At 46.3% G+C, this 23,879-nt stretch overlaps 1 protein-coding gene across 2 annotated transcripts in view; it reads left to right on the forward strand.

The window, feature by feature from the left end:
• The window catches only part of LOC124035948 (kielin cysteine rich BMP regulator), a 51,541-nt gene that overhangs the window by 24,691 nt on the left and 2,971 nt on the right, over nucleotides 1-23,879 (forward strand). Inside the window, exons 6-45 of one of the 2 annotated variants that reach the window (XM_046349932.1) lie at nucleotides 1,177-1,250; nucleotides 1,362-1,455; nucleotides 1,539-1,621; nucleotides 1,774-1,867; nucleotides 5,165-5,244; nucleotides 5,354-5,439; nucleotides 5,745-5,823; nucleotides 5,998-6,097; nucleotides 6,191-6,276; nucleotides 6,536-6,629; nucleotides 7,223-7,369; nucleotides 7,471-7,577; nucleotides 7,672-7,765; nucleotides 7,876-8,049; nucleotides 8,144-8,226; nucleotides 8,386-8,479; nucleotides 8,569-8,751; nucleotides 9,851-10,021; nucleotides 10,125-10,298; nucleotides 10,413-10,495; nucleotides 10,838-10,928; nucleotides 11,139-11,221; nucleotides 13,080-13,253; nucleotides 13,438-13,617; nucleotides 13,780-13,910; nucleotides 14,108-14,274; nucleotides 17,101-17,183; nucleotides 17,269-17,362; nucleotides 17,481-17,654; nucleotides 17,764-17,846; nucleotides 18,036-18,156; nucleotides 19,712-19,794; nucleotides 19,939-20,038; nucleotides 20,148-20,236; nucleotides 20,335-20,437; nucleotides 21,012-21,154; nucleotides 21,417-21,589; nucleotides 21,683-21,794; nucleotides 21,896-21,997; nucleotides 22,077-22,241. In XM_046349932.1, the coding sequence (XP_046205888.1) occupies nucleotides 1,177-1,250; nucleotides 1,362-1,455; nucleotides 1,539-1,621; nucleotides 1,774-1,867; nucleotides 5,165-5,244; nucleotides 5,354-5,439; nucleotides 5,745-5,823; nucleotides 5,998-6,097; nucleotides 6,191-6,276; nucleotides 6,536-6,629; nucleotides 7,223-7,369; nucleotides 7,471-7,577; nucleotides 7,672-7,765; nucleotides 7,876-8,049; nucleotides 8,144-8,226; nucleotides 8,386-8,479; nucleotides 8,569-8,751; nucleotides 9,851-10,021; nucleotides 10,125-10,298; nucleotides 10,413-10,495; nucleotides 10,838-10,928; nucleotides 11,139-11,221; nucleotides 13,080-13,253; nucleotides 13,438-13,617; nucleotides 13,780-13,910; nucleotides 14,108-14,274; nucleotides 17,101-17,183; nucleotides 17,269-17,362; nucleotides 17,481-17,654; nucleotides 17,764-17,846; nucleotides 18,036-18,156; nucleotides 19,712-19,794; nucleotides 19,939-20,038; nucleotides 20,148-20,236; nucleotides 20,335-20,437; nucleotides 21,012-21,154; nucleotides 21,417-21,589; nucleotides 21,683-21,794; nucleotides 21,896-21,997; nucleotides 22,077-22,241 (4,631 nt within the window). The remainder of the gene's footprint in view (nucleotides 1-1,176; nucleotides 1,251-1,361; nucleotides 1,456-1,538; nucleotides 1,622-1,773; nucleotides 1,868-5,164; nucleotides 5,245-5,353; nucleotides 5,440-5,744; nucleotides 5,824-5,997; nucleotides 6,098-6,190; nucleotides 6,277-6,535; nucleotides 6,630-7,222; nucleotides 7,370-7,470; nucleotides 7,578-7,671; nucleotides 7,766-7,875; nucleotides 8,050-8,143; nucleotides 8,227-8,385; nucleotides 8,480-8,568; nucleotides 8,752-9,850; nucleotides 10,022-10,124; nucleotides 10,299-10,412; nucleotides 10,496-10,837; nucleotides 10,929-11,138; nucleotides 11,222-13,079; nucleotides 13,254-13,437; nucleotides 13,618-13,779; nucleotides 13,911-14,107; nucleotides 14,275-17,100; nucleotides 17,184-17,268; nucleotides 17,363-17,480; nucleotides 17,655-17,763; nucleotides 17,847-18,035; nucleotides 18,157-19,711; nucleotides 19,795-19,938; nucleotides 20,039-20,147; nucleotides 20,237-20,334; nucleotides 20,438-21,011; nucleotides 21,155-21,416; nucleotides 21,590-21,682; nucleotides 21,795-21,895; nucleotides 21,998-22,076; nucleotides 22,242-23,879) is intronic. The other variant, XM_046349939.1, reaches the window with a different exon arrangement.

Consider the following 23,879-nt stretch of genomic DNA (forward strand, 5'->3'; position numbering starts at 1 on the left):
TCTCCGTCTTCTCTTCATTTCTCTCTCCATCCCTCACACTCTCTCATTCCTACTTATCTTCTGTCTTAATCAGTTTTTCTTTCTCTTTCCCCATTCTCTCTGTCTACTGTCTTTGTCTCCTCTTGTTTTTTATGTCCATCTTTCTTTTCTGTCCGTCTTTTCTCTCTGAATTGTTTCTGATGGCATCCAGCCAACACTCACTCACTCACACACACACACACACACACACACACACACACACACACACACACACACACACACACACACACACACACACACACACACACACACACACACACACACACACACACACACACACACACACACACACACACACACACACACACACACACACACACACACACACAGTCAGTCACTCTTATGCAGACACAAACACGCACTCATACACTCTTTGATCTTTCTGCATTGGCCTGCATGCTCGGATGAGTGGCGGAAATGCTTCCTGGCATTGGTGGGCAGCCTCACACACAGACACACACACACACACACACACACACACACACACACACACACACACACACACACACACACACACACACACACACACACACACAAACAAACTGTTGCTCTGACAAGTAAATTGTGTGTTAATGTACTCACCGGGGCAGTCTCTAACTCTGTACCACCGCAGGCACCTCTGTTTATGGTTACAGCTATAAAACATCTCTCTCTGTGGGTGTGGGTGTGTGTTTGTGCGCATGTGCGCGTGCGCAAGTGTGTGCGTGTGTGTGTGTTTGTGCGCATGTGTGTATGTGTGTGTGTTATATGAGCAGCATGCTGTTGTGTCATTACTAAAGAGGAAAGCCAGATGTTCTGTAGAGAGACAGAGAGAGAGTTAGAGGGAGAGAGAGGGAGAGAGACGGAGAGAGAGAGGGAGAGTGAGTTGGAGGGAGGGAGGGATATAGCACACAGAAACACACATTCCAATTACCAGGGTATTATTTATTCTTAGGTCTGATTGTTTGTCAGATGAGTACATACTACTGACAACTAGACACTCACACCCCCCCCCCCTCCTCAGCCCACTACCCCAGTATACCTTAAACACATCCAACATATACACACACATACTTGCTAGCATGCGGACATGGACAGATACGAGTACACAAAACAAACATACACACCTCCCTAACCTCTCTCTCATCCTGTCTGTAGGGTGTAAGTTGGACGGTCGTCCCTATAATTCCTCTGTCAACACCATCGACGGCTGCCAGACCTGCACCTGCAAGGTGAATATGCCATACACTGACACATACACTACGTACCAACATACACTTCAACACTTACATACATTTACTAAATGATGATTCTTTGCTCTTTCTTTCTGTGGGTTGTGCTAGGAGGGTAGTATGGTGTGTTCCCCACCTTCCTGCCTCCCCCTCGACTGCTCTGAACAGGAGACACGTCATGGAGAGTGCTGCCCTCGCTGTAGAGGTTTGTATAATTCATACTCTGACAGAAGCAATCATGTGTTCTTATTACTGACATATGCATTTATTTGTGATGGGTGTCTGTAGGTTGTATCCATACAGACATCCATTACCACCACAGAGCTAAATGGAGACCATCAGAAAACCCCTGTAGTCTCTGTTACTGTCTGGTGAGTCTCTCTCACTTGCTTCCTTTCTTTCTCCTTTTTTCTCTCTCTCTTTTGTTCTTTCTATTTCTCATAATCCACTAGAGATGGCTTCATGTGCTGACAGGAATTTACTTTTACTGTAGATTAATTTCCTGACCTTTAACTTTTGCCAGGAGGGTGTTGTTAAATGTGAGACAGAGAGGTGTAGCCCTCCATGTCGGAACCCTTCCTCCCCACCACCCAATACCTGCTGCCCAGTCTGCCACGGTGAGACACCCTAAATCAAATCAAATCAAATTTTATTTGTCACATACACATGGTTAGCAGATGTTAATGCGAGTGTAGCAAAATACTTGTGCTTCTAGTTCCGACAATGCAGTAATAACCAACAAGTAATCTAACTAACAATTCCAAAACTACTGTCTTATACACAGTGTAAGGGGATAAAGAATATGTACATAAAGATATATGAATGAGTGATGGTACAGAGCAGCATAGGCAAGATACAGTAGATGGTATTGAGTACAGTATATACATATGAGATGAGTATGTAAACAAAGTGGCATAGTTAAAGTGGCTAGTGATACATGTATTACATAAGGATGCAGTAGATGATATGGAGTACAGTATATACGTATACATATGAGATGAATAATGTAGGGTATGTAAACATTATATTAGGTAGCATTGTTTAAAGTGGCTAGTGATATATTTTACATCATTTCCCATCAGTTCCCATTATTAAAGTGGCTGGAGTTGAGTCAGTGTGTTGGCAGCGGCCACTCAATATTAGTGGTTGCTGTTTAACAGTCTGATGGCCTTGAGATAGAAGCTGTTTTTCAGTCTCTCGGTCCCAGCTTTGATGCACCTGTACTGACCTCGCCTTCTGGATGATAGCGGGGTGAACAGGCAGTGGCTCGGGTGGTTGTTGTCCTTGATGATCTTTATGGCCTTCCTGTAACATCGGGTGGGTTAGGTGTCCTGGAGGGCAGGTAGTTTGCCCCCGGTGATGCGTTGTGCAGACCTCACTACCCTCTGGAGAGCCTTACGGTTGTGGGCGGAGCAGTTGCCGTACCAGGCGGTGATACAGCCCGCCAGGATGCTCTCGATTGTGCATCTGTAGAAGTTTGTGAGTGCTTTTGGTGACAAGCCGAATTTCTTCAGCCTCCTGAGGTTGAAGAGGCGCTGCTGCGCCTTCTTCTCGATGCTGTCTGTGTGAGTGGACCAATTCAGTTTGTCTGTGATGTGTATGCCGAGGAACTTAAAACTTGCTACCCTCTCCACTACTGTTCCATCGATGTGGATAGGGGGGTGTTCCCTCTGCTGTTTTCTGAAGTCCACAATCATCTCCTTAGTTTTGTTGACGTTGAGTGTGAGGTTATTTTCCTGACACCACACTCCGAGGGCCCTCACCTCCTCCCTGTCGGCCGTCTCGTCGTTGTTGGTAATCAAACCTACCACTGTTGTGTCGTCCGCAAACTTGATGATTGAGTTGGAGGCTTGCGTGGCCATGCAGTCGTGGGTGAACAGGGAGTACAGGAGAGGGCTCAGAACGCATCCTTGTGGGGCCCCAGGGTTGAGGATCAGCGGGGTGGAGATGTTGTTGCCTACCCTCACCACCTGGGGGCGGCCCGTCAGGAAGTCCAGTACCCATTTGCACAGGGCGGGGTCGAGACCCAGGGTCTCGAGCTTGATGACGAGCTTGGAGGGTACTATATGGTGTTAAATGCCGAGCTGTAGTCGATGAACAGCATTCTCACATAGGTATTCCTCTTGTCCAGATGGGTTAGGGCAGTGTGCAGTGTGGTTGAGATTGCATCGTCTGTGGACCTATTTGGGAGGTAAGCAAATTGGAGTGGGTCTTGGGTGTCAGTTAGGGTGGAGGTGATATGGTCCTTGACTAGTCTCTCAAAGCACTTCATGATGACGGAAGTGAGTGCTACGGGGCGGTAGTCGTTTAGCTCAGTTACCTTAGCTTTCTTGGGAACAGGAACAATGGTGGCCCTCTTGAAGCATGTGGGAACAGCAGACTGGTATAGGGATTGATTGAATATGTCCGTAAACACACCAGCCAGCTGGTCTGCGCATGCTCTGAAGGTGCGGCTGGGGATGCCGTCTGGGCCTGCAGCCTTGCGAGGGTTAACACGTTTAAATGTTTTACTCACCTCGGCTGCAGTGAAGGAGAGGCCGCATGTTTTCGTTGCAGGCCGTGTCAGTGGCACTGTATTGTCCTCAAAGCGGGCAAAAAAGTTATTTATAGTCTGCCTTGGAGCAAGACATCCTGGTCCGTGACTGGGCTGGTTTTCTTCTTGTAGTCCGTAATTGACTGTAGACCCTGCCTCTTGTGTAGACATGCCTCTTGTGTCTGAGCCGTTGAATTGAGATTCTACTTTGTCTCTATACTGACGCTTAGCTTGTTTGATAGCCTTGCGGAGGGAATAACTGCACTGTTTGTATTCGGTCATGTTACCAGTCACCTTGCCCTGATTAAAAGCAGTGGTTCGCGCTTTCAGTTTCACGCGAATGCTGCCATCAATCCACGGTTTCTGGTTAGGGAATGTTTTAATCGTTGCTATGGGAACGACATCTTCAACGCACGTTCTAATGAACTCGCACACCGAATCAGCGTATTCGTCAATGTTGCTGTCTGAAGCAATACGAAACATATCCCAGTCCACGTGATGGAAGCAGTCTTGGAGTGTGGAATCAGCTTGGTCGGACCAGCGTTGGACAGACCTCAGCGTGGGAGCCTCTTGTTTTAGTTTCTGTCTGTAGGCAGGGATCAGCAAAATGGAGTCGTGGTCAGCTTTTCCGAAAGGAGGGCGGGGCAGGGCCTTATATGCGTCGCGGAAGTTAGAGTAACAATGATCCAAGGTTTTTCCCGCCCTGGTTGCACAGTCGATATGCTGATATAATTTAGGGAGTCTTGTTTTCAGATTAGCCTTGTTAAAATCCCCAGCTACAATGAATGCAGCCTCAGGATGTATGGATTCCAGTTTGCAAAGAGTCAAATAAAGTTCATTCAGAGCCATAGATGTGTCTGCTTGGGGGGGAATATATACGGCTGTGATTATAATCGAAGAGAATTCTCTTGGTAGATAATGCGGTCTACATTTGATTGTGAGGAATTCGAAATCAGGTGAACAGAAGGATTTGAGTTCCTGTATGTTTCTGTGATCACACCACGTCTCGTTAGCCATAAGGCATACGCCCCCGCCCCTCTTCTTACCAGAAAGTTGTTTGTTTCTATCGGCGCGATGCGTGGAGAAACCCGCTGGCTGCACCGCCTCCAATAGCGTCTCTCCAGTGAGCCATGTTTCCGTGAAGCAAAGAACTTTACAGTCTCTGATGTCCCTCTGGAATGCTACCCTTGCTCGGATTTCATCAACCTTGTTGTCAAGAGACTGGACATTGGCGAGAAGAATGCTAGGGAGTGGTGCACGATGTGCCCGTCTCCACCCTGTCTGCGTGCGTGTGTCTGTCTCTGTGTGTCTGCGTGTGCGTGTCTGTGTGTGTGCGTAGAATTGAGTATACAGTGACAGTGTGTGATTATTTGTGTTTCAGGTTGCGGAATGAACGGTCAGGACTTCCTGAATGGAGCCCAGGTCCCTAGTGTAGACCGCTGTCAGGAGTGTGTGTGTATGGTAAGACTCGGAGAGAGCTCTGTGTCTCTGTATGTCAAATATTTGTGCATACAGTATGTGTCTAAAACAGACCCTGACGTGTGTGTGTGTTTCTCCTCTCTCTCCTCAGAATGGAGATGTCCTCTGCTCGCCTAGACCTTGCCCTGCGGTTTCCTGTCCCAACTCTGTCCGTCGCCCCGGAGACTGTTGCCCACGGTAACACACACATAAAACCTCCAGTATCATAGCTGTAGTAGCACATGGGGCGGCATGGTAGCCTAGTGGTTAGAGTGTTGGACTAGTAACCGAAAGGTTGCAAGTTCAAACCCCCGAGCTGACAAGGTACAAATCTGTCGTTCTGCCCCTGAACAGGCAGTTAACCCACTGTTCCTAGGCCGTCATTGAAAATAAGAATTTGTTCTTAACTGACTTGCCTAGTTAAATAAAGTTTTTAAAAATAAAATAAATGTAGTTAAATATGCATAATCTTTGGCCTGTGTGTGTGTGTGTGTGTGTCCTAGGTGTGAGCAGTGTGAGTATGACTCTCAGGTGTTGATGTTCCCCTCCAGGACAGATCCCTGTCTCCGCTGCCATTGCTCTGTGAGTACTGACTATGTGTGTGGACGTGTTCAAGTCGGGAATCAGTATTGCCACAACAAAAAAGTGACATATTGGGAAGTCTATGAATAGGCTGTTGAGGTGTCATTTGATGCGTTTCTCTCTCTCCTATAGGCTGGAAAGTTGTCATGTGATGTGTATCTCTCTTACCAATAGGATGGAGAGGTGTCATGTGAGCGTATGGATGCATCATGTCCACCTCTGCGTTGTAGCCACCCTGCGACGCCTAGAGGACAGTGCTGTCCCACCTGTGATCGTGAGTTCAGCCTGCTGCAGTCTTTACACTCTAACTTCTAACCTTCACCACTATCTATCCATCCCACCTCTGTGTGTGTGTCTGTCTCTGCAGAGTGTGAATACGAGAGGAGAGTCTACATTAATGGTAATGTTTTTAACCCAGCTGGAAGTGGACCCTGTGTCCAGTGCAGCTGCAAGGTGGGTCTGAACTCACACACATAGATAGACATACACACATTGATGCACATACTAACAAACAATACAGAAGTTCTGAGTGTGTGTGTGTGTGTGTGTGTGTGTGTGTGTGTGTGTGTGTGTGTGTGTGTGTGTGTGTGTGTGTGTGTGTGTGTGTGTGTGTGTGTGTGTGTGTGTGTGTGTGTGTGTGTGTGTGTGTGTGTGTGTGTGTGTGTGTGTGTGTGTGTGTGTGTGTGTGTGTGTGTGTGTGTGTGTGTATCAGGATGGAAATGTGAGGTGCCAAGAGGAGAGGTGTCCTCCGGTCCAATGTTCCAACCCCATCAACAACCCCCAGTTCTGCTGCCCCATCTGCAAAGGTACCACATATTATTTTGCAACAATGATAACATCCTATACATACAGTGTCACGCCTTGGTCTTAGTACTTTGTGTTTTCTTTATTTGTTTGGTCAGGCCAGGGTGTGACATGGGTTATTGTGGTGTGTTTTTGTCTTAGGAGTTTGTGGGGTGTCTACATAGTCTATGGCTGCCTGAGGCGGTTCTCAATCAGAGTGATTATCGTTGTCTCTGATTGGGAACCATATTTAGGCAGCCATATTCTGTGAGTGTTCCGTGGGTGATTGTTCCTGTCTTTGTGTTTGCACCAGATAGGGCTGTTTGGTGGGTGATTGTTCCAGTCTTTGTGTTTGCACCAGATGGGGCTGTTTCGGTTTTTCACTTTTCATTATTTTGAAGTTTCCGCTTGTATTGTTTTTTCCTTCATTAAAATTATATCATGAATCATCATCACGCTGCATTTTGGTCCGATCCTTGTTCTACCTCTTCATCAGAGGAGGAGATAGAAGAGAGCCGTTACATACAGAGATAAAGACAGGAATATATCTTTACACAATCAACCCTACACCCCCCCCTCTCTCTGTCTCTGTTTCTCTCTCTCTCTTTTTCTATAGTGTGTGTGTTGGAGGGGTTGAAGTATGAGGAGGGTTCTCAGTGGCAGATCAAGGGCTGCACCAACTGTACCTGTCTAAACGGAGAAGTGGTGTGTACACAAACACACTGTCCCCCCACTGCCTGCACACACCCCACCAAGACCACCGGTAAGACTGTGTGAGTGTGCATGTCTGTCTGAGGGTATGTATTTGAAATGGCTATCTTTAAATTCCATTCTCATTCCATTCTCTTTTTCCTTTCTCTCTAGGTTTGTGCTGTGCAGAGTGTGAGCGCTGTACCTTCGATCAGCGTATCTATAGCAACAGACAAACCTTTACACCCCCCGACCAACCCTGTCATACCTGCACCTGTCTGGTGAGAGGACACACACACAGCCAAACATACACACACACACGTAACATACTGCAACATAAAATTCCATAACATGGTCCTACCCCCCACTCCCCAGGAGGGTACGGTGCAGTGTGTGAGGAGAGCCTGTCCCCCCCTGAACTGTTCCAACACACACACACCGCACGGAGAGTGCTGCCCTAAATGCCCAGGTACTCTTCGCCTAAAACACACACACATATATTAACACACATATATATTAACCTTGCAAATGCAAAACCTGTGTGTTCTAAGTGTATTTTTGCCTGTGTGTTTGTTCCAGACTGTTCCTTTGAGAACCGTGTGTTTGTGGATGGCGAGATGTTCCCCAGCCCGGTGAGTGTGTGTGAGGAGTGTGTCTGTGTGTCAGGGAGGGTTGACTGCCACGCATCAGAATGCCCCCGGCCTCACTGCACCACCCCCCTTCCAGGGACCTGCTGCCAGAACAACTGTAACGGTACACACACACACATACACACACATGTAGGCACACACACACACACATATGTATAGTGTCAAACCATGTCTAAGTAATGAACACCTTTTTGCAGGGTGTAGCTACGCTGGGAAAGAGTACCCCAACGGACAAGAGTTCCTCCATCCCACTGACAACTGCAGGACCTGCCACTGTATCGTAAGAACACACACATGAGCGCCAATGTTGAGGGTTAGCTGTAATCCCGTGTTTTGCCCATTCTAAAATGACCATCCGACTGTAGCTCAAGGTTTGAGTGACAGTCCCATATGCCTACAACCATGAACCTGTTAGGCCCATACCTTGTGTGTGTTGTAGAATGGTAACGTCCAGTGTTTGATGAGGAGGTGTCCACCACTGGCGTGCTCCATCCCCAACCTGCTGCCTGGAGAATGCTGCCCCCGATGCCCAGGTACGCAACTACAGCCAGGGACAAAGATTGACTAATTGAAATTAAAAGTAAATGTATTATTTGGTGTCATAAATTATGTGTCTGTGCAGTCCCCCCTGCTGACTGTGTGCATGAGGGTCGGCCCTACAGACACACTGAGCATTTCTACGACCCCACTGATCCCTGTCGATCATGCCTCTGCACCAATGGGACGTCTCGATGTCAGCGCAAGCCCTGCCCCCTCGCTCACTGCTCACACCCCATACAGCAGGAGTGCTGCAGGACCTGTGACGGTACAACACTTCATACAGTTTACATAACATGACATTATACTTCATACAGCCTGCATTGCATGACATTACACTTCATACAGCCTGCATGGCATGACATTACACTTCATACAGCCTGCATGGCATGACATTATACTTCATACAGCCTGCATGGCATGACATTACACTTCATACAGCCTGCATGGCATGACATTATACTTCATACAGCCTGCATGGCATGACATTATACTTCATACAGCCTGCATGGCATGACATTACACTTCATACAGCCTACATAACATGACATTGCACTTCATACAGCCTACATGACATGACATTACATTTCATACAGCCTGCATGGCATGACATTACATTTCATACAGTCTGCATGGCATGACATTACACTTCATACAGCCTGCATGGCATGACATTACATTTCATACAGCCTGCATGGCATGACATTACATTTCATACAGCCTGCATGGCATGACATTACACTTCATACAGCCTGCATTGCATGACATTACACTTCATACAGCCTGCATGGCATGACATTACACTTCATACAGCCTGCATGGCATGACATTATACTTCATACAGCCTGCATGGCATGACACATTGCATGGCATGACTTCATACAGCCTGCATGGCATGACATTATACTTCATACAGCCTGCATGGCATGACATTACACTTCATACAGCCTGCATGGCATGACATTATACTTCATACAGCCTGCATGGCATGATATTACATTTCATACAGCCTGCATGGCATGACATTACATTTCATACAGCCTACATAACATGACATTACATTTCATACAGCCTGCATGGCATGACATTACATTTCATACAGCCTGCATGGCATGACATTACATTTCATACAGCCTGCATGGCATGACATTACATTTCATACAGCCTGCATTGCATGACATTACATTTCATACAGCCTGCATGGCATGACATTACATTTCATACAGCCTGCATGGCATGACATTACATTTCATACAGCCTGCATGGCATGACATTACATTTCATACAGCCTACATAACATGACATTACTCTTCATACAGCCTACATAACATGATATTACACATATAGCCCACATGTGTGTGTTTCAGGCTGTCTGTATGAGGGTCGGGATCGGGCCAATGGGGAGTCGTGGGGTGATGTGTCGGACCCGTGTGGAGTGTGTGTGTGTCGCGAGGGTTCTGTCCACTGTGAGAGGAAACGCTGCCCTGCTGTCAGCTGTCCCTACCCAATACAGAGAGAGTGCTGCCTAGCCTGTGATGGTGAGACACCTTGTGGGATATTGTGTGTGTGTCTAAATCAGTCCCCGATTAGAGGGGAAGGACTAAATCCTTCTCTCCCCCTTCTCTCGCTCTCTCTCTGCAGGATGTATGTATGGGGGTACGGAGTATCCTGATGGCTATGAGTTTCTCAGTGGACAGGACCCGTGTCGAGTGTGTACATGTTACGTAGGTGATGTGGTGTGTAGCCAGCTACCCTGCTACCAGGACTGCACACACCCCTACAAGCCACCCGGCCAGTGCTGCGGAGAGTGTAACCGTGCGTACACACACACACCTCATACACACACCGTATGTCATTGTTCCTCTAAGTAACAGATTTGCAATGTTTCTCCTTTAGACATGGTTTCTATCCAATTTCTTCCTGTGACAGGTTGTTCCCATGGCAATGTGGTCCTCATCAGTGGCCAGTCAATCCTTGACCCTACTGACCCCTGCTCAGAATGTAGCTGCCAGGTAACACACACACACTATTTAGTGTTTAATACACAATGGAAAGAAAGTATACCCAAACAAGCATCAGCTAAGCTTGAACAAAAACGGAATCAGGTGCTCAACTGAGGGTCTTTAAAATCCCCCCAAAATGATTACCCCAGGACACTTCGACAGGTGACTGCCCAGGAAAATAAAGAAAAAGGATCACTCTGTTTCTGCATAGATCTGATTATTTATTGACGGGACATTTCGGCGTAATCGCCTTCATCAGACACCTATTTGTACTTTGTATGTGTAACTTTATTTAAATATGTTTCTCTCTCTCCCACTCTCTCCTCTCTATATCTCTCCCCCTGTCTGTAGGGTGGATCAGTGAGGTGTGTGAAGAAGTTGTGTCCTCCAGCCTCCTGCTCTCATCCTGCCACCAGCCCCTGTGGCTGCCCCTTGTGTGACGGTACTCTACCCACTATAACATCTGTCTGTCTGTCTGTCTTTATTTCTTTCTGTCTGACACTGACGTGTGTGTGTGTGTGTGTGTGTGTGTGTGTGTGTGTGTGTGTGTGTGTGTGTGTGTGTGTGTGTGTGTGTGTGTGTGTGTGTGTGTGTGTGTGTGTGTGTGTGTGTGTGTGTGTGTGTGTGTGTGTGTGTGTGTGTGTGTGTGTAGGCTGTGTGTTCCAGGGCGGGGCTTACGTTGATGGACAGGTCTTCCCTGGAACGAGAGGAACCTGTGAAACCTGCACATGCTCAGTGAGTGGTCAAGTATTATGGTCAGAGTTCAGGGTGGGGTCAAGGTTAAGTGGCTGCGTTTGCAATCCTGTTTCTGCGCATGTGCGAGATTCTCTACTTTACAACTCCCTCCCATATCAAACACAAGCAGGACTCAGACAGGCAGTCTAAATAGCAATGTGATGCTCTTTAAAAAAAAAATCATCATTGCAAACATTGGCTAAGCAAGAAGCAGACAGGGGGTATTAGTGTTAAATTTTTTCATTTTTTAACAGTTGTATGTTATTTGTGGTTAAAACTCCGATTGTTTTTGCCCCATTCTGGCTACTCAAACATTTTTAGGAAACCGATGACCTAAAAAATGACTGGTTAAGAAGGATAAATAGCTGAAGTGAGCAGTACTACCTTCATATGAGTAATACAAATGTCGTTTTTTGATTAAGGTATACTTAAATTTAATGCCCTCACTAAGCCACGACTAATTTACCAATGTGCCTTGTCTTTTCGATTGAATTGTAGAGTTACCACCCATGACTGTATTTGTTATTGACAGAGACATGGTTGTTGAATTCGTTCATTTAGTCTGGTGGCCTTCACCAAGTGAGTTCCTAGGTGAATTATTATCAGTATAATTTAACCATTACATACAGTACTTATACAGTGGCCTGAAACTCATAGTTCACAGGGCACATCAAGCCTGCAAAATTCCACAAACTTTCCCAAAAACAATTCCAGTAATCTTCCAATCAGGATTTCTGGAAAACCTGGGAAATTTACCAGAATTTTACAACCCTAACTATAAATCACATTATGCTGGCTTGCAAATTGATGTGTAATTCCTAAGTTATATTCACCTGCAACCTGCATCCATAATGACTGCCAGGGTTAAGAACAGTGGGAAGAAACTACCTAAGCCATTTAAACTAGATCAACCATTTCATTAATGGGTGCAAAAATGTAATGATTGGATTCATTTAGGAAAAAAATATTTATCTTAACATTTAATTAATCAATCACTCAATGTACATGCAAAAACAAAGATGTAAAAATGATTCAAAAAGAATCTACCTCCAGCAGAGCATGCTCGGGAAAAAGTTCATTTTTTATCATATCTTTAAAAAATGTAGTTGGTGTGACTTCTCATTTAGTTTTGAGTCAGTACAACATAAACATTTGAAGTAATAATGACTTTTCATTGACTTTTGAGTACAACTTACTAGAAGTATTTGAGTTTAAAATTCCTTGGGGTTTACACAGTGTGCGTCCCGATTGTGCTACTGCAGTATCCTTAGTTACAACAGAAAGAGAAGGTTGCCTACAGAATATATATATATATATATCGCTGCAGGTTTTTATGTCGGCCGTTCATAAATATGAGTCAGAGATGTAGGCTACATCAAGGTTTTCCAATCTCGGTCCTTGGCCCCCCCTGGGTGCATGTTTTGTTTTTTGCCCTAGCACTACACAGCTGATTCAATTAACCCCCTCATCATCAAGCTTTGATTATTTGAATCAGCTCTGTATTGCTAGGGCAAAAACAAAAACGTGCACCCAGGGGGGGGGGTCCTAGGACGAGTTTGGGAAACCCTGGGCTGCATCATCATATCCAACAAATTGGTTTATAGGAAGGATCCAGATGAGGGTGAGAAATGTGAGAAACGTGAAGGGAGGGTGATGCGTAAAGTAACATATGCGCAGCCTTCGTCAACAAGTTACCGTGTGAAAAAAAGACAAATAATTGCTCCATGTCAGTTAGACATCTGATCCAATTAAGTATTTGTGTGTTCATGTTTGCATTTATATGTTATGTGTGACGGAAGTCGGTGTGTTTTCTTGTGTTTGTGTGCGTTTACATTTGTGTGGATGTGTGTGTGTGTAGAGAGGAGAGGTAGTGTGTGTGAAGCGGAGTTGTCCTGCTGTGTCCTGTCCACACCCTGCGCTGGACGGTTGTGCGTGCGGTGTGTGTGACGGCTGTCGCTTCAACGGACGAGACTGTTCCAATGGAGAGCGCTTCCCACACCCCTCAGACCACTGTCAACGCTGCACATGCGTGGTACACACATACACACTTCATACACACATACACTGTATCTGTATGTGACCAACCTTCGATACTCCACTGAGATAAAACTTAAGGCTTTAGACAGGCTAACACAAATCTTCAGGTCCCTGGCGAGACACAATGTTATTACTATATTTGCTCTAGTTTTGGTCAATTTTTCCATGTGACTGTGTAGAACGGTGGTGTGGTGTGTGTGTCTGGGTCGTGCCCGCCCGTGGTGTGTGCGCGTCCTGTGGTCCCTCCAGGGGAGTGCTGCCCCATCTGCAGAGGGGTGTGCTTTTACCAGGGGGAGGAGTTTCAGTCTGGGGCCTCCTTCACCCCGCCCATTGACCCCTGCTCCACCTGCAGCTGTCTGGTGAGAAGACAGCTTTATCTCATCCCCTATCCCTCCCTCTATCTCTGTGAAGTCTGTCTATCCTCTTATATCACTGTTTCCCTGTTCCATATTTGTTCTATCCCACATCCCTGTCCCATCTTTTTCTCTCCCTCCGTCTTTCTTGCTCCCCCCTCTCTCTAGAACGAGGTGGTGACGTGTCATAAAAAGCTGTGTCCTGTTCAATGTTCCCACCCCCTCCCCTTTGAATCATCCAATGGCTGCTGTCCACTCTGTGAGGCCTGCCTCTACGGGGGTGTGGTCTACTCTAACAGGTAGGTCTAATTCCACACACACACACACACACACACACACACACACACACACACACACACACACACACACACACACACACACACACACACACACACACACACACACACACACACACACACACACACACCTTCACTGTTATGTCTAGGCCCTGTGACAAGCTGGATGTCTGTAAACACTCTCCTCACTCCCCTAACAGACAAACCTTCACCCCAGCAGCCACACCCCTCACCCCAGGGCTAGCCAATCCCTGTCAGCGCTGTACCTGTGTGAAGGGGAGTGTCTCTTGCATGCCTCTCTTCTGCCCCCCCACCTCCTGCCCCCAACCAATCACACTGCCAGGAGACTGCTGCCCCCAGTGTGCAGGTAAACCCACAAACTGAATGAAAACATGGAATATTTCATGTTTTCCAAAAATGAAATGAAATGAAATTTTATTGTTCACATACACATGGTTAGCAGATGTTATTGCGAGTGTAGCGAAATGCTTGTGCTTCTAGTTCCGACAGTGCAGCAATATCTAACATGTAATCTAACAATTCCACAGCAACTACCTAGTACCCACAAATCTAAGTAATGGAATTGAATATATACATATAAATATATGGATGAGCAATGACAGAGTGGCATAGGCAAGATGCAATAGATGGTATAAAATACAGTATATACATATGAGATGAGTAATTCAATATATGTAAACATGATTAAAGTGGCATTATTAAAGTGACTAGTGATCCATTTATTAAAGTGGCCAATAATTTCAAGTATATATGTAGGCAGCAGCCTCTTTGTCTTAGCGATGGCTGTTTAACAGTCTGATGGCCTTGAGATAGAATCTGTTTTTCAGTTTCTCGGTCCCAGCTTTGATGCACCTGTACTGACCTCACCTTCTGGATGGTAGCAGGGTGAACAGGCAGTGGCTCGGGTGGTTGTTGTCCTTGATGATCTTTTTGGCCTTCCTGTGACATCGGGTGCTGTGGGTGTCCTGGAGGGCAGGTAGTTTGCCCCCGGTGATGCATTGTGCAGACTGCACCACCCTCTGGAGAGCCTTGCGGTTGTGGGCGGTGTAGTTGCCGTACCAGGCCGTGATGCAGCCCGACAGGATACTCTGTTGTGCATCTGTAAAAGTTTGTGAGGGTTTTAGGTGACAAGCCAAATTTCTTCAGCCTCCTGAGGTTGAAGAGGCACTGTTGCTGTTGCTCTTTCTTTACCATACTGTCTGTGTGGATGGGCCATTTCAGTTTCAGTGATGTGGATAGGGTGGTGCTCCCTCTGCTGTTTCCTGAAGTCCACAATCATCTCCATTGTTTTGTTGATGTTGAGTGAGAGGTTGTTTCCTGACACCACACTCCGAGTGCCCTCACATCCTCACTGTAGGCTATCTCGTCGTTGTTGGTAATCAAGCCTACTACTGTTGTGTCGTCTGCAAGCTTGATGATTGAGCTGGAGGAGTGCATGGCCACACAGTCATGGGGAACAGGAAGTACTGGAGGGGGCTGAGCACGCAACCTTGTGGGGCCACAGTGATGAGGATCAGTGAAGTGGAGATGTTGTTTCCTACCTTCACCACCTGGGGGCGGCCCTTCAGGAAGGCCAGGACCCAATTGCACAGGGCGGGGTTGAGACCCAGGGCCTCAAGCTTAATGATGAGCTTGGAGGGTACCATGGTGTTGAATGATGAGTGCTGTCAATCTACAGCATTCTTACATAGGTATTCCTCTTGTCCAGATGGGATAGGGCAGTGTGCAGTGTTATGGCAATTGCATCATCTGTGGACCTATTGGGCGGTAAACAAATTGAAGTGGGCCTAGGGTGACAGGTAAGGTGGAGGTGATATGATCCTTGACTAGCCTCTCAAAGCACTTCATGATGGCAGATGTGAGTGCTACTGGGTGAAAGTTATTTAGTTCAGTTACATTTGCCTTCTTGGATACAGGAACAATGGTGGCCATCTAGTAGCATGTGGGGACAGCAGTCTAAGATAGAGAGGGATTGAATATGTCCATAAACACACCATCCAACTGGTCTGCGCATGCTCTGAAGACATGGCTAGGGATGCTGTCTGGGCCAGCTGCCTTGCGAGGGTTAACACGTTTAAATGTGTTACTCACGTTGGCCACGGAGAAGGAGAGGGGGGACAGCAGTCCTTGGTAGCTGGCCGTGTCGGTGGCACTATTATCCTCAAAGCAGGCAAAGAAGGAGTTTAGTTTGTCTGGAAGCAAGACGTCAGTGTCCGTGAAGTGGCTGGTTTTCTTTTTGTAGTCTGTGATTTCCTGTAGACCATGCCACATACATCTTGTGTCAGAGCCGTGGAATTGCGACTCCACTTGGTCTCTAGACTGACATTTCGCTTGTTTGATTGCCTTGAAGAGGGAATAACTACACTGTTTGTATTCGGCCATATTCCCAGTCACCTTAACATGGTTAAATGCGGTGGTTTGCGCTATCAGTTTTGTGCAAATGCCGCCATCTATCCACGGTTTCTGGTTAGGGTAGGTTTTAATATTCATGGTGGGTACAACATCTCCTATGCACTTCCTTATAAACTCACTCACTGAATCAGCGTATTCGTCGATATTATTCTCAGATGCTACCCGGAACATGTCCCAGTCCACGTGACCAAAACTATCTTGAAGCGTGGATTCTGATTGGTCAGACCAGTGTTGAATAGTTCTTAACACGGGTACATCCTGTTTGAGTTTCTGCCTATAGGAAGGAGGATCAAATTGGAGTCATGGTCAGATTTGCCAAAAGGAGGGCGGGGAGGGCCTTATATGCATCGCGGAAGTTAGAGTAGCAGTGATCCAGAGTTTTGCCAGCACGAGTACTACAGTCAATTTGCTGATATAAATTAGGTAGCCTTGTTCTCAAATATGCTTTGTTGAAATCCCCAGCTACAATAAATGCAGCCTCAGGATATACGGTTTCCAGTTTGCATTAAGTCCAGTGAAGTTCCTTGAGGTCCGTCGTGGTATCGGCTTGAGGGGGGATATACACGCTGGTTCAATAACAGAGGATAATTCTCTTGGGTGATAATACGGTCGGCATTTGATTCTGAGGAATTCTAGGTCAGGTCAACAAAAGGACTTGAGTTCCTGTATGATGCTACAATTACACCATGTAACTATTTTGCAGGTTACGGTGCATTAGAAAACTTTCCTGTTAAACTCCCTGTGTGTTTGTTTCTCTCAGTGTGTGTATACCAGGGTGAGGAGTACAGTGACAGACAGCAGTGGAATCCCAACTCCAACCTCTGCACAGCATGTACTTGTCAGGTTAGGCTATATCTCCTCTCTCTTTCTTGCGTGTGTGTGCAGGTGTCTGCGGCGTATGTGTGTGTATAATGTGTGTTTGTTCCAGGCAGGGAAGGTGCAGTGTGTGGGTCCAGATTGTCCTAAGTTGACCTGTATGCACCAGCTGACAGAACCAGGAACGTGCTGTCCTCGCTGCAGAGGTAAAACACCAGCTTGGGCTTTGTATTTGCCTCCCATATATTTAACAAGTTATTGGTCAGGTTTACACAATTTAGCTCACTCTGTGGATGTAAAATGTTGTGGGTGCGCGTATCTCAGGGTGTGTGTATGACGGAGAGGAGCATGCCGAGGGCAGTAGCTGGTTTGCAGACTCTACTCCCTGTATGAGCTGTATGTGTGTGGACGGAGTGACCACCTGCTCGGAGGTCCGCTGTCTGTCCCCCTGCATCAACACCATCACTGTACCTGGGGAGTGCTGCCCTGTGTGTGCAGGTAACTATAATAGACACCCTGTTTACCTTCTCTGTGCCTCTGTTTAGTTCAATATCTCTGTGTGTGTTTGGTCAGACTGTGATCAGTGTCTCTCTTTGTGCTTGGTCAGACTGTGTGTTTGAGGGCAGAGTGTACGGTCCAGGAGACAGCTTCCACCCTGCAGATGACCCCTGTCACATCTGCACCTGCGAGGTACTACACACACACACACACACACACACACACACACACACACACACACACACACACACACACACACACACACACACACACACACACACACACACACACACACACACACACACACACACACACACACACACACACAGCATGTTTAGATACAGTATTGTAGCAGGTGATGTCATTGTTTCCTGTGTCCAGGTGATGCCAGATGGAGAGCAGCACCTGAGGTGTTACCGTAAGCAGTGTCCCAGCCTGGTGGACTGTGTTAAAAGCAACATCCTGTTCTCTGGACCAGACTCCTGCTGCCCTGTCTGCGCACGTCAGTACACATACACACCAGTTTAACACACGCACACAAACACACTCTTTTTCTCTCTCTCTCCCCCACTCTAAAACTTCCAGTAACCTGTGTTAATGAGGCGGGGGTTGACTTATAACGGATTTAGGATCATGAAATATTGTGTGGATGAAGGGTGGATGGCGGGCTGGTTGAATAAACAGAAACAATTCTTTTAAAAAATCAAAACATTTATCAAATGTATATACATTATATGCTTCTACACCTGCATTGCTTGCTGTTTGGGGTTTTAGGCTGGGTTTCTGTACAGCACTTTGAGATATCAGCTGATGCACGAAGGGCTTTATAAATAAATTTGATTGGATTTTAAATTTGATTTGATATACTGTATAGACTACATTGAGGTTTTTCTTTCATTATTTTAGGCTTCTGGCATTAGGACGTAAGCCTAAGCTTTAGGCCTAACTGTACGAGCGCCAAAGGACAATGTTCAATAAGAGAAAAGCTGTGAAATGAAGAGATTAAAATAAAGAGAAGGAAGGGCCAGAAAAGTATTGTTTGAGAAAGATTTGGTGAAATGCTAAAAAAGGGTGATGGCAGTGTCGGGCTACAGTATGTTATATGTGATGATTGTGAGGCGATATACAAATTTGACAGTTTCAAGAAGGGGACTTTAAATGGGTCTATGGCACATCAAGGGAACTGCCTACTGATGGGTTAAATGGAAACTGAAATCTGGACACTGATTGTGGGTCTATAACCTCTCACATAGCCTTAATATTAACTTCTGCAGAATTAAGCATTTCTTGCTGTAAAATTATACACTATCAAGACAACTTTTACTCAGGAACAGGAGTGGAGAATTCTGATTTATTTATTTCAGCGTCGAGAGAATGTGAATGCACAGTTAGATACCGTCTGTAGAGATGATATTTTTATCAGCATCATAAAAGCTAATAGTATTTCAACCACAGAAAATATGCATCCAAGCCAAACTGAAATCTTATCCAAAACATGTTGGGTTGTTTTCACAGCTTTCTATTTCCTGACAACCGGTCAAACTGATGTCATTTGGAAATTTTCCACTTAATGATTTTTTTGTTATTGCATGTTCTCCCTGGTCCCTAAACGTTTTTCCTCCACTTAAGAAGCAGAGATGATAGAGAACTTTATCGATGTCAACTAGATTGAGGCATTCATTCTATCAATTCATGACATTATTCTGGTGAGCAAAGGTTTATTTAGTCTACAAGGGCAACATACTTATATAATGACAGAAGAGAAGCTGCATGTATCTAATTAAGTTGACTAACAAATAGCCTACCAATATGTTGTAAATTATAAGCAGACATAGATCTAAATCAGCCCAAAAAAATCATCCACTCTCTGTCAAAATATTGTTCTGCCGTCTCTGACTGTAGCCTGCAGGACATGTTTCTATCATATTAACGAGTTAGGGTTGGGTTCGGGCCTCAGAATTTCACTTTATCACATATAGTTGGGCAGTTGCGGGCCGGTGAACAAACAGATGACCCGCGCACCACTAACCTGTGTGTTTGTGCACGCATGTGTGTAGAGCCCCTCAGTAACTGCACGGCCACTCTGATCGGTAACGAGGTCCTGGCTACAGACGACCCCTGCTTCACCTGCCAGTGCAAGGTACCATGGCAACAACCCCTGACCTGTGTTTGTCTGTTTAAAGCTGTATATTGTCTGTAGGAGTAGTGATATAATAATATAAAGCTGTGTATTGTGTGTTGGACTAGTGATATATAACCTGTATCCCTGTGTGGTATTGATCAGGACCTGACGTGGACGTGTCTACACCAGAGCTGCCCCCCTCTCAGCTGCCGCCCTGAAGAACACCACACACCCCCTGATTCCTGCTGCCCCGTCTGTGACGGTACACGCTCAACCCTACCCCATATTTGTATACCCTAAACCCCATCTCTTAAACACCCAACCTTAACCTCCAAACACTGTGTGGTCAAGTGTGTGTGTGTTTCTTTCAGAGTGTGTTATGGAGGGTGAGAAGAGGCATGTGTCTAATGGTGAGAGCTGGACAGACAGTGAGGATGAGTGCGTCACATGCACCTGTAATGTAAGTTACACAAACACACATGCACACGCACGCTAACGCACTCACAGAATTGTCACGAATGGCACAAATTTCCATTGTTGTATGTGTGTGTATTCTAGCTGGGTTACATTGAGTGCAGTATAGAGGAGTGTGTTCCTGTGGAGTGTGAGCAGGGCCTGGTCAGAATGAAGACTCCTGGAAAATGCTGTTACGAGTGCCAAGGTACCACCTACAGTTCTCACTAACCACTAATATATATATAACTATGCAATGGCCTCCCGAGTGGCGCAGTGGTCTAAAGCACTGCATCGCATTGCTAGCTGTGCCGCTAGAGATTCTGGGTTTGATTCCAGGGCCTGTTGCAACTGGCTGCGCCCGGGAGACATTTGGCCTAGTGTCGTCTGGATTGGGGGAGGGTTTGGCCGGCAGGGATGTCCTTTTCCCATCACGCACTAGCGACTCCTGTGGCGGGCCGGGGCGCAGTGCACGCTGACACGGTCGCCAGGTGTACAGTGTTTTCTCCGACACATTGGTGCGGCTGGCTTCCGGGTTAAGTGGGCATTGTGTGAAGAAACAGTGCGGCTTGGTTGGGTTGTGTTTCGGAGGACGCACGGCTCCCGACATTCGCTTCTCCCAAGTCCATACGGGAGTTGCAGCGATGAGACAAGACCGTAACTACCAATTGGATACCACAAAATTGGGGAGAAAAAGGGGTAAAAAAAAAACTATGCAATATCACCACTACGCAGCTAAACTGTTAATATACCGCTACATAATGTGTGTGTGTGTGTTTCAGACTCGGCGGCGCAGTGTATCTACCAGGGCTCTGTGTACCAGTCTAATGAACAGTGGGAAGTGGATGAGTGTACCAGCTGTACCTGTGTGTTTGGAGACGTACACTGTTACAGCCAACGCTGTCCTCCACTAGGCTGCGCAGCGGTCAATATAACACACACTTGTCTCTCAGTGTTCTGTCAAGTCTCTCACTGTTCGGTCTTGTCTCTCAGTGTTGTGTCTGACTCAGTGTTCCGTATGTTCTTTCGGTGTTCCGTCTGGTCTCTTAGTGTTCTTTTTGGCTTTTAGTGTTCTGTCTGGCCTTAGTGTTCTGTCTGGCCTTAGTGTTCTGTCTGGTCTGTCAGTGTTCCGTCTGACTCTGTGTTCTGTCTAACTATGTGTTCCGTTTGACTCTTGTGTATAACAGGATGAGACTCCTGCTGTGATCCCAGGTGTGTGTTGTCCCCACTGCATACCACGGCCAGCCACCTGCGTTGCGTTTGGGGATCCCCACTACAGGACCTTCGATGGCCGCATGCTCCACTTTCAGGGGGCCTGCACTTACATACTGTCCCAGGACTGTGACGGAGGGGACTTCAGGTACAAAGCAATGCTTTTTCTGTTACCAAACCTTGCATGAATCTTGTTATTTGGTTGATTTGAACTCATTTGTCTACACCTGTGTGTGTCCAGTATCCATGCGACCAATGATGACCGTGGTCGAAAGGGAGTGTCCTGGACCAAAGAAGTGACTGTTTTCATAGGAGATGTGGTAGTGCAGCTACTCCAGGACTGGGTCGTTAGGGTGAGTGGGTTTCTGGTTCTGGATGTTCTAGCCGCGAGCCAATCAGAACATGTGTATAAGAGGTGAGAGCCAATCTGAGCGGAGGTGTGTTTTTATTCCAGGTGGACTACAAGGTTGTCACCCTGCCTTTCCTCAAAGAACCATACATCTACCTGGAGCGCCAGACAAATACCATCTTACTCAACACAAATATAGGACTAAAGGTACTAAAACTACTATCTATTTACTCTAAGTTGTCTAAACCCTTACCTGTGTTAACTCTTACATGTCTGAACTCCTTAGGTGTTGTGGAGTGGGCGGTCACACCTGGAAGTGAGTATTCCGGGGTCGTATAAAGGTCACACTTGTGGTCTCTGTGGCAACTTCAACAACTACCCCCAGGACGACCTACGAACCCCTGCAGGAAAAGTCAGTCAATCAGAGGCCGACTTTGGAAACAGCTGGAAGGTGAGTGTGCGTCTGTCTACTTTGTAGGTAGAGTGTTAACCAAAACTCCTGTAGTTGTTTAAAATGACGCCGGAGAAGAAGGCAGACGTTTTACGTGTCCCCAACCGATTGTGTTTTTTTGTTTGTAACTTATTTTTTTACAACCGAAAAGAACTTCTAGACATCAGGACTGTGAATATTCACCACGGACTAGCAGAATCCTTTTTTTCCTTTCACGAGTCTGAAGAGCCCAACGAGAAGGATATACTGCTTTTTCAGGAACAGGCCCCAATCCCTGTGATCTGCGTGAAGAGGTAGAGAAAAAGGGGCCAAGGGGCGGGCTGCCTTCTGATTGGTAGGCGATCGAATAAACCCCCACTTCCTTACATTCTGCTAGCAAACGTGCAATCTTTCAAGGATAAAATTGATGACCTACGAGGAAGATTAAACTACCAACGGGACATTAAACTGTAATATATTATGCTTCACGGAGTCGTGGCTGAACGACAACACTATCAACATACAGCTGGCTGGTTATACGCTGTACCAGCAGGATAGAACAGCGGTGTCTGGTAAGACAAGGGGCTGGTACACGATATCTAAGGAAGTCTCAAGCTATTGCTCGCCTGAGGTAGAGTATCTCATGAAAAGCTGTAGACCACACTACCTACCTAGAGAGTTGTCATCTGTATTTTTCGTAGCTGTTTATACATACCACCTCAGTCAGAGACTGGCACTAAGACAGCATTTAATGAGCTGTATTCCGCCATAAGCAAACAATAAATCCTAGTAGCCGGGGACTTTAAGACAGGGAAACTTAAATCTGTTTTGCCAAATTTCTATCTGCATGTTAAATGTGCAACCAGAGGGGAAACAATTCTGGACCACCTCTACTCCTCACACAGAGATGCATACAAAGCTCTCCCTCCATTTGGAAAATCTGACCATAATTCTATCTTTCTGATTCCTGCTTACAAATTAAAAGCAAGAAGCACCAGTGACTAGATCAGTAAAAAAGTGGTGAAGCAGATGCTAAGCTACAGGACTGTTTTGCTAGCACAGACTGGAATATGTTCCGGGATTCCTCCGATGGCATTGAGGAGTACACCACATCATTCATTGGCTTCATCAATAAGTGCATCAATGATGTCATCCCCACAGTGACCGTACGTACATACCCCAACCAGAAGCCATGGATTACAGGCAGCATCGGCACTGAGCTAAAGGCTAGAGCTGCCGCTTTCAAGGAGCGGGACTCTAACCTGGAAGCTTATAAGAATTCCCGCTATGCCCTCCGACAAACCATCAAACAAACAAGGCGTCAATACAGGATAAAGATTGAATCATACTACACCGGCTCTGACATTCATCGGATGTGGCAGAGCTTGCAAACCATTACAGACTACAAAGGGAAGCACAGCCAAGAGCTGCCCAGTGACACAAGCCTACCAGATGAGCTAAACTACTTTGATGATCGCTTCGAGGCAAATAACACTGAAACATGCATGGGAGCACCATCTGTTCCGGGAGACTGTGTGATCACGCTCTCCGCAGCCGATGTGAGTAAGACCTTTTAAACAGGTCAACATTCACAAGGCCGCGGGGCCAGATGGATTACCAGGACGTGTACTGTGAGCATGCGCTGACCAACTGACATGT

This window comes from Oncorhynchus gorbuscha, linkage group LG01 (assembly GCF_021184085.1).
Source record: "Oncorhynchus gorbuscha isolate QuinsamMale2020 ecotype Even-year linkage group LG01, OgorEven_v1.0, whole genome shotgun sequence".
Lineage (NCBI taxonomy): Eukaryota > Metazoa > Chordata > Actinopteri > Salmoniformes > Salmonidae > Oncorhynchus > Oncorhynchus gorbuscha.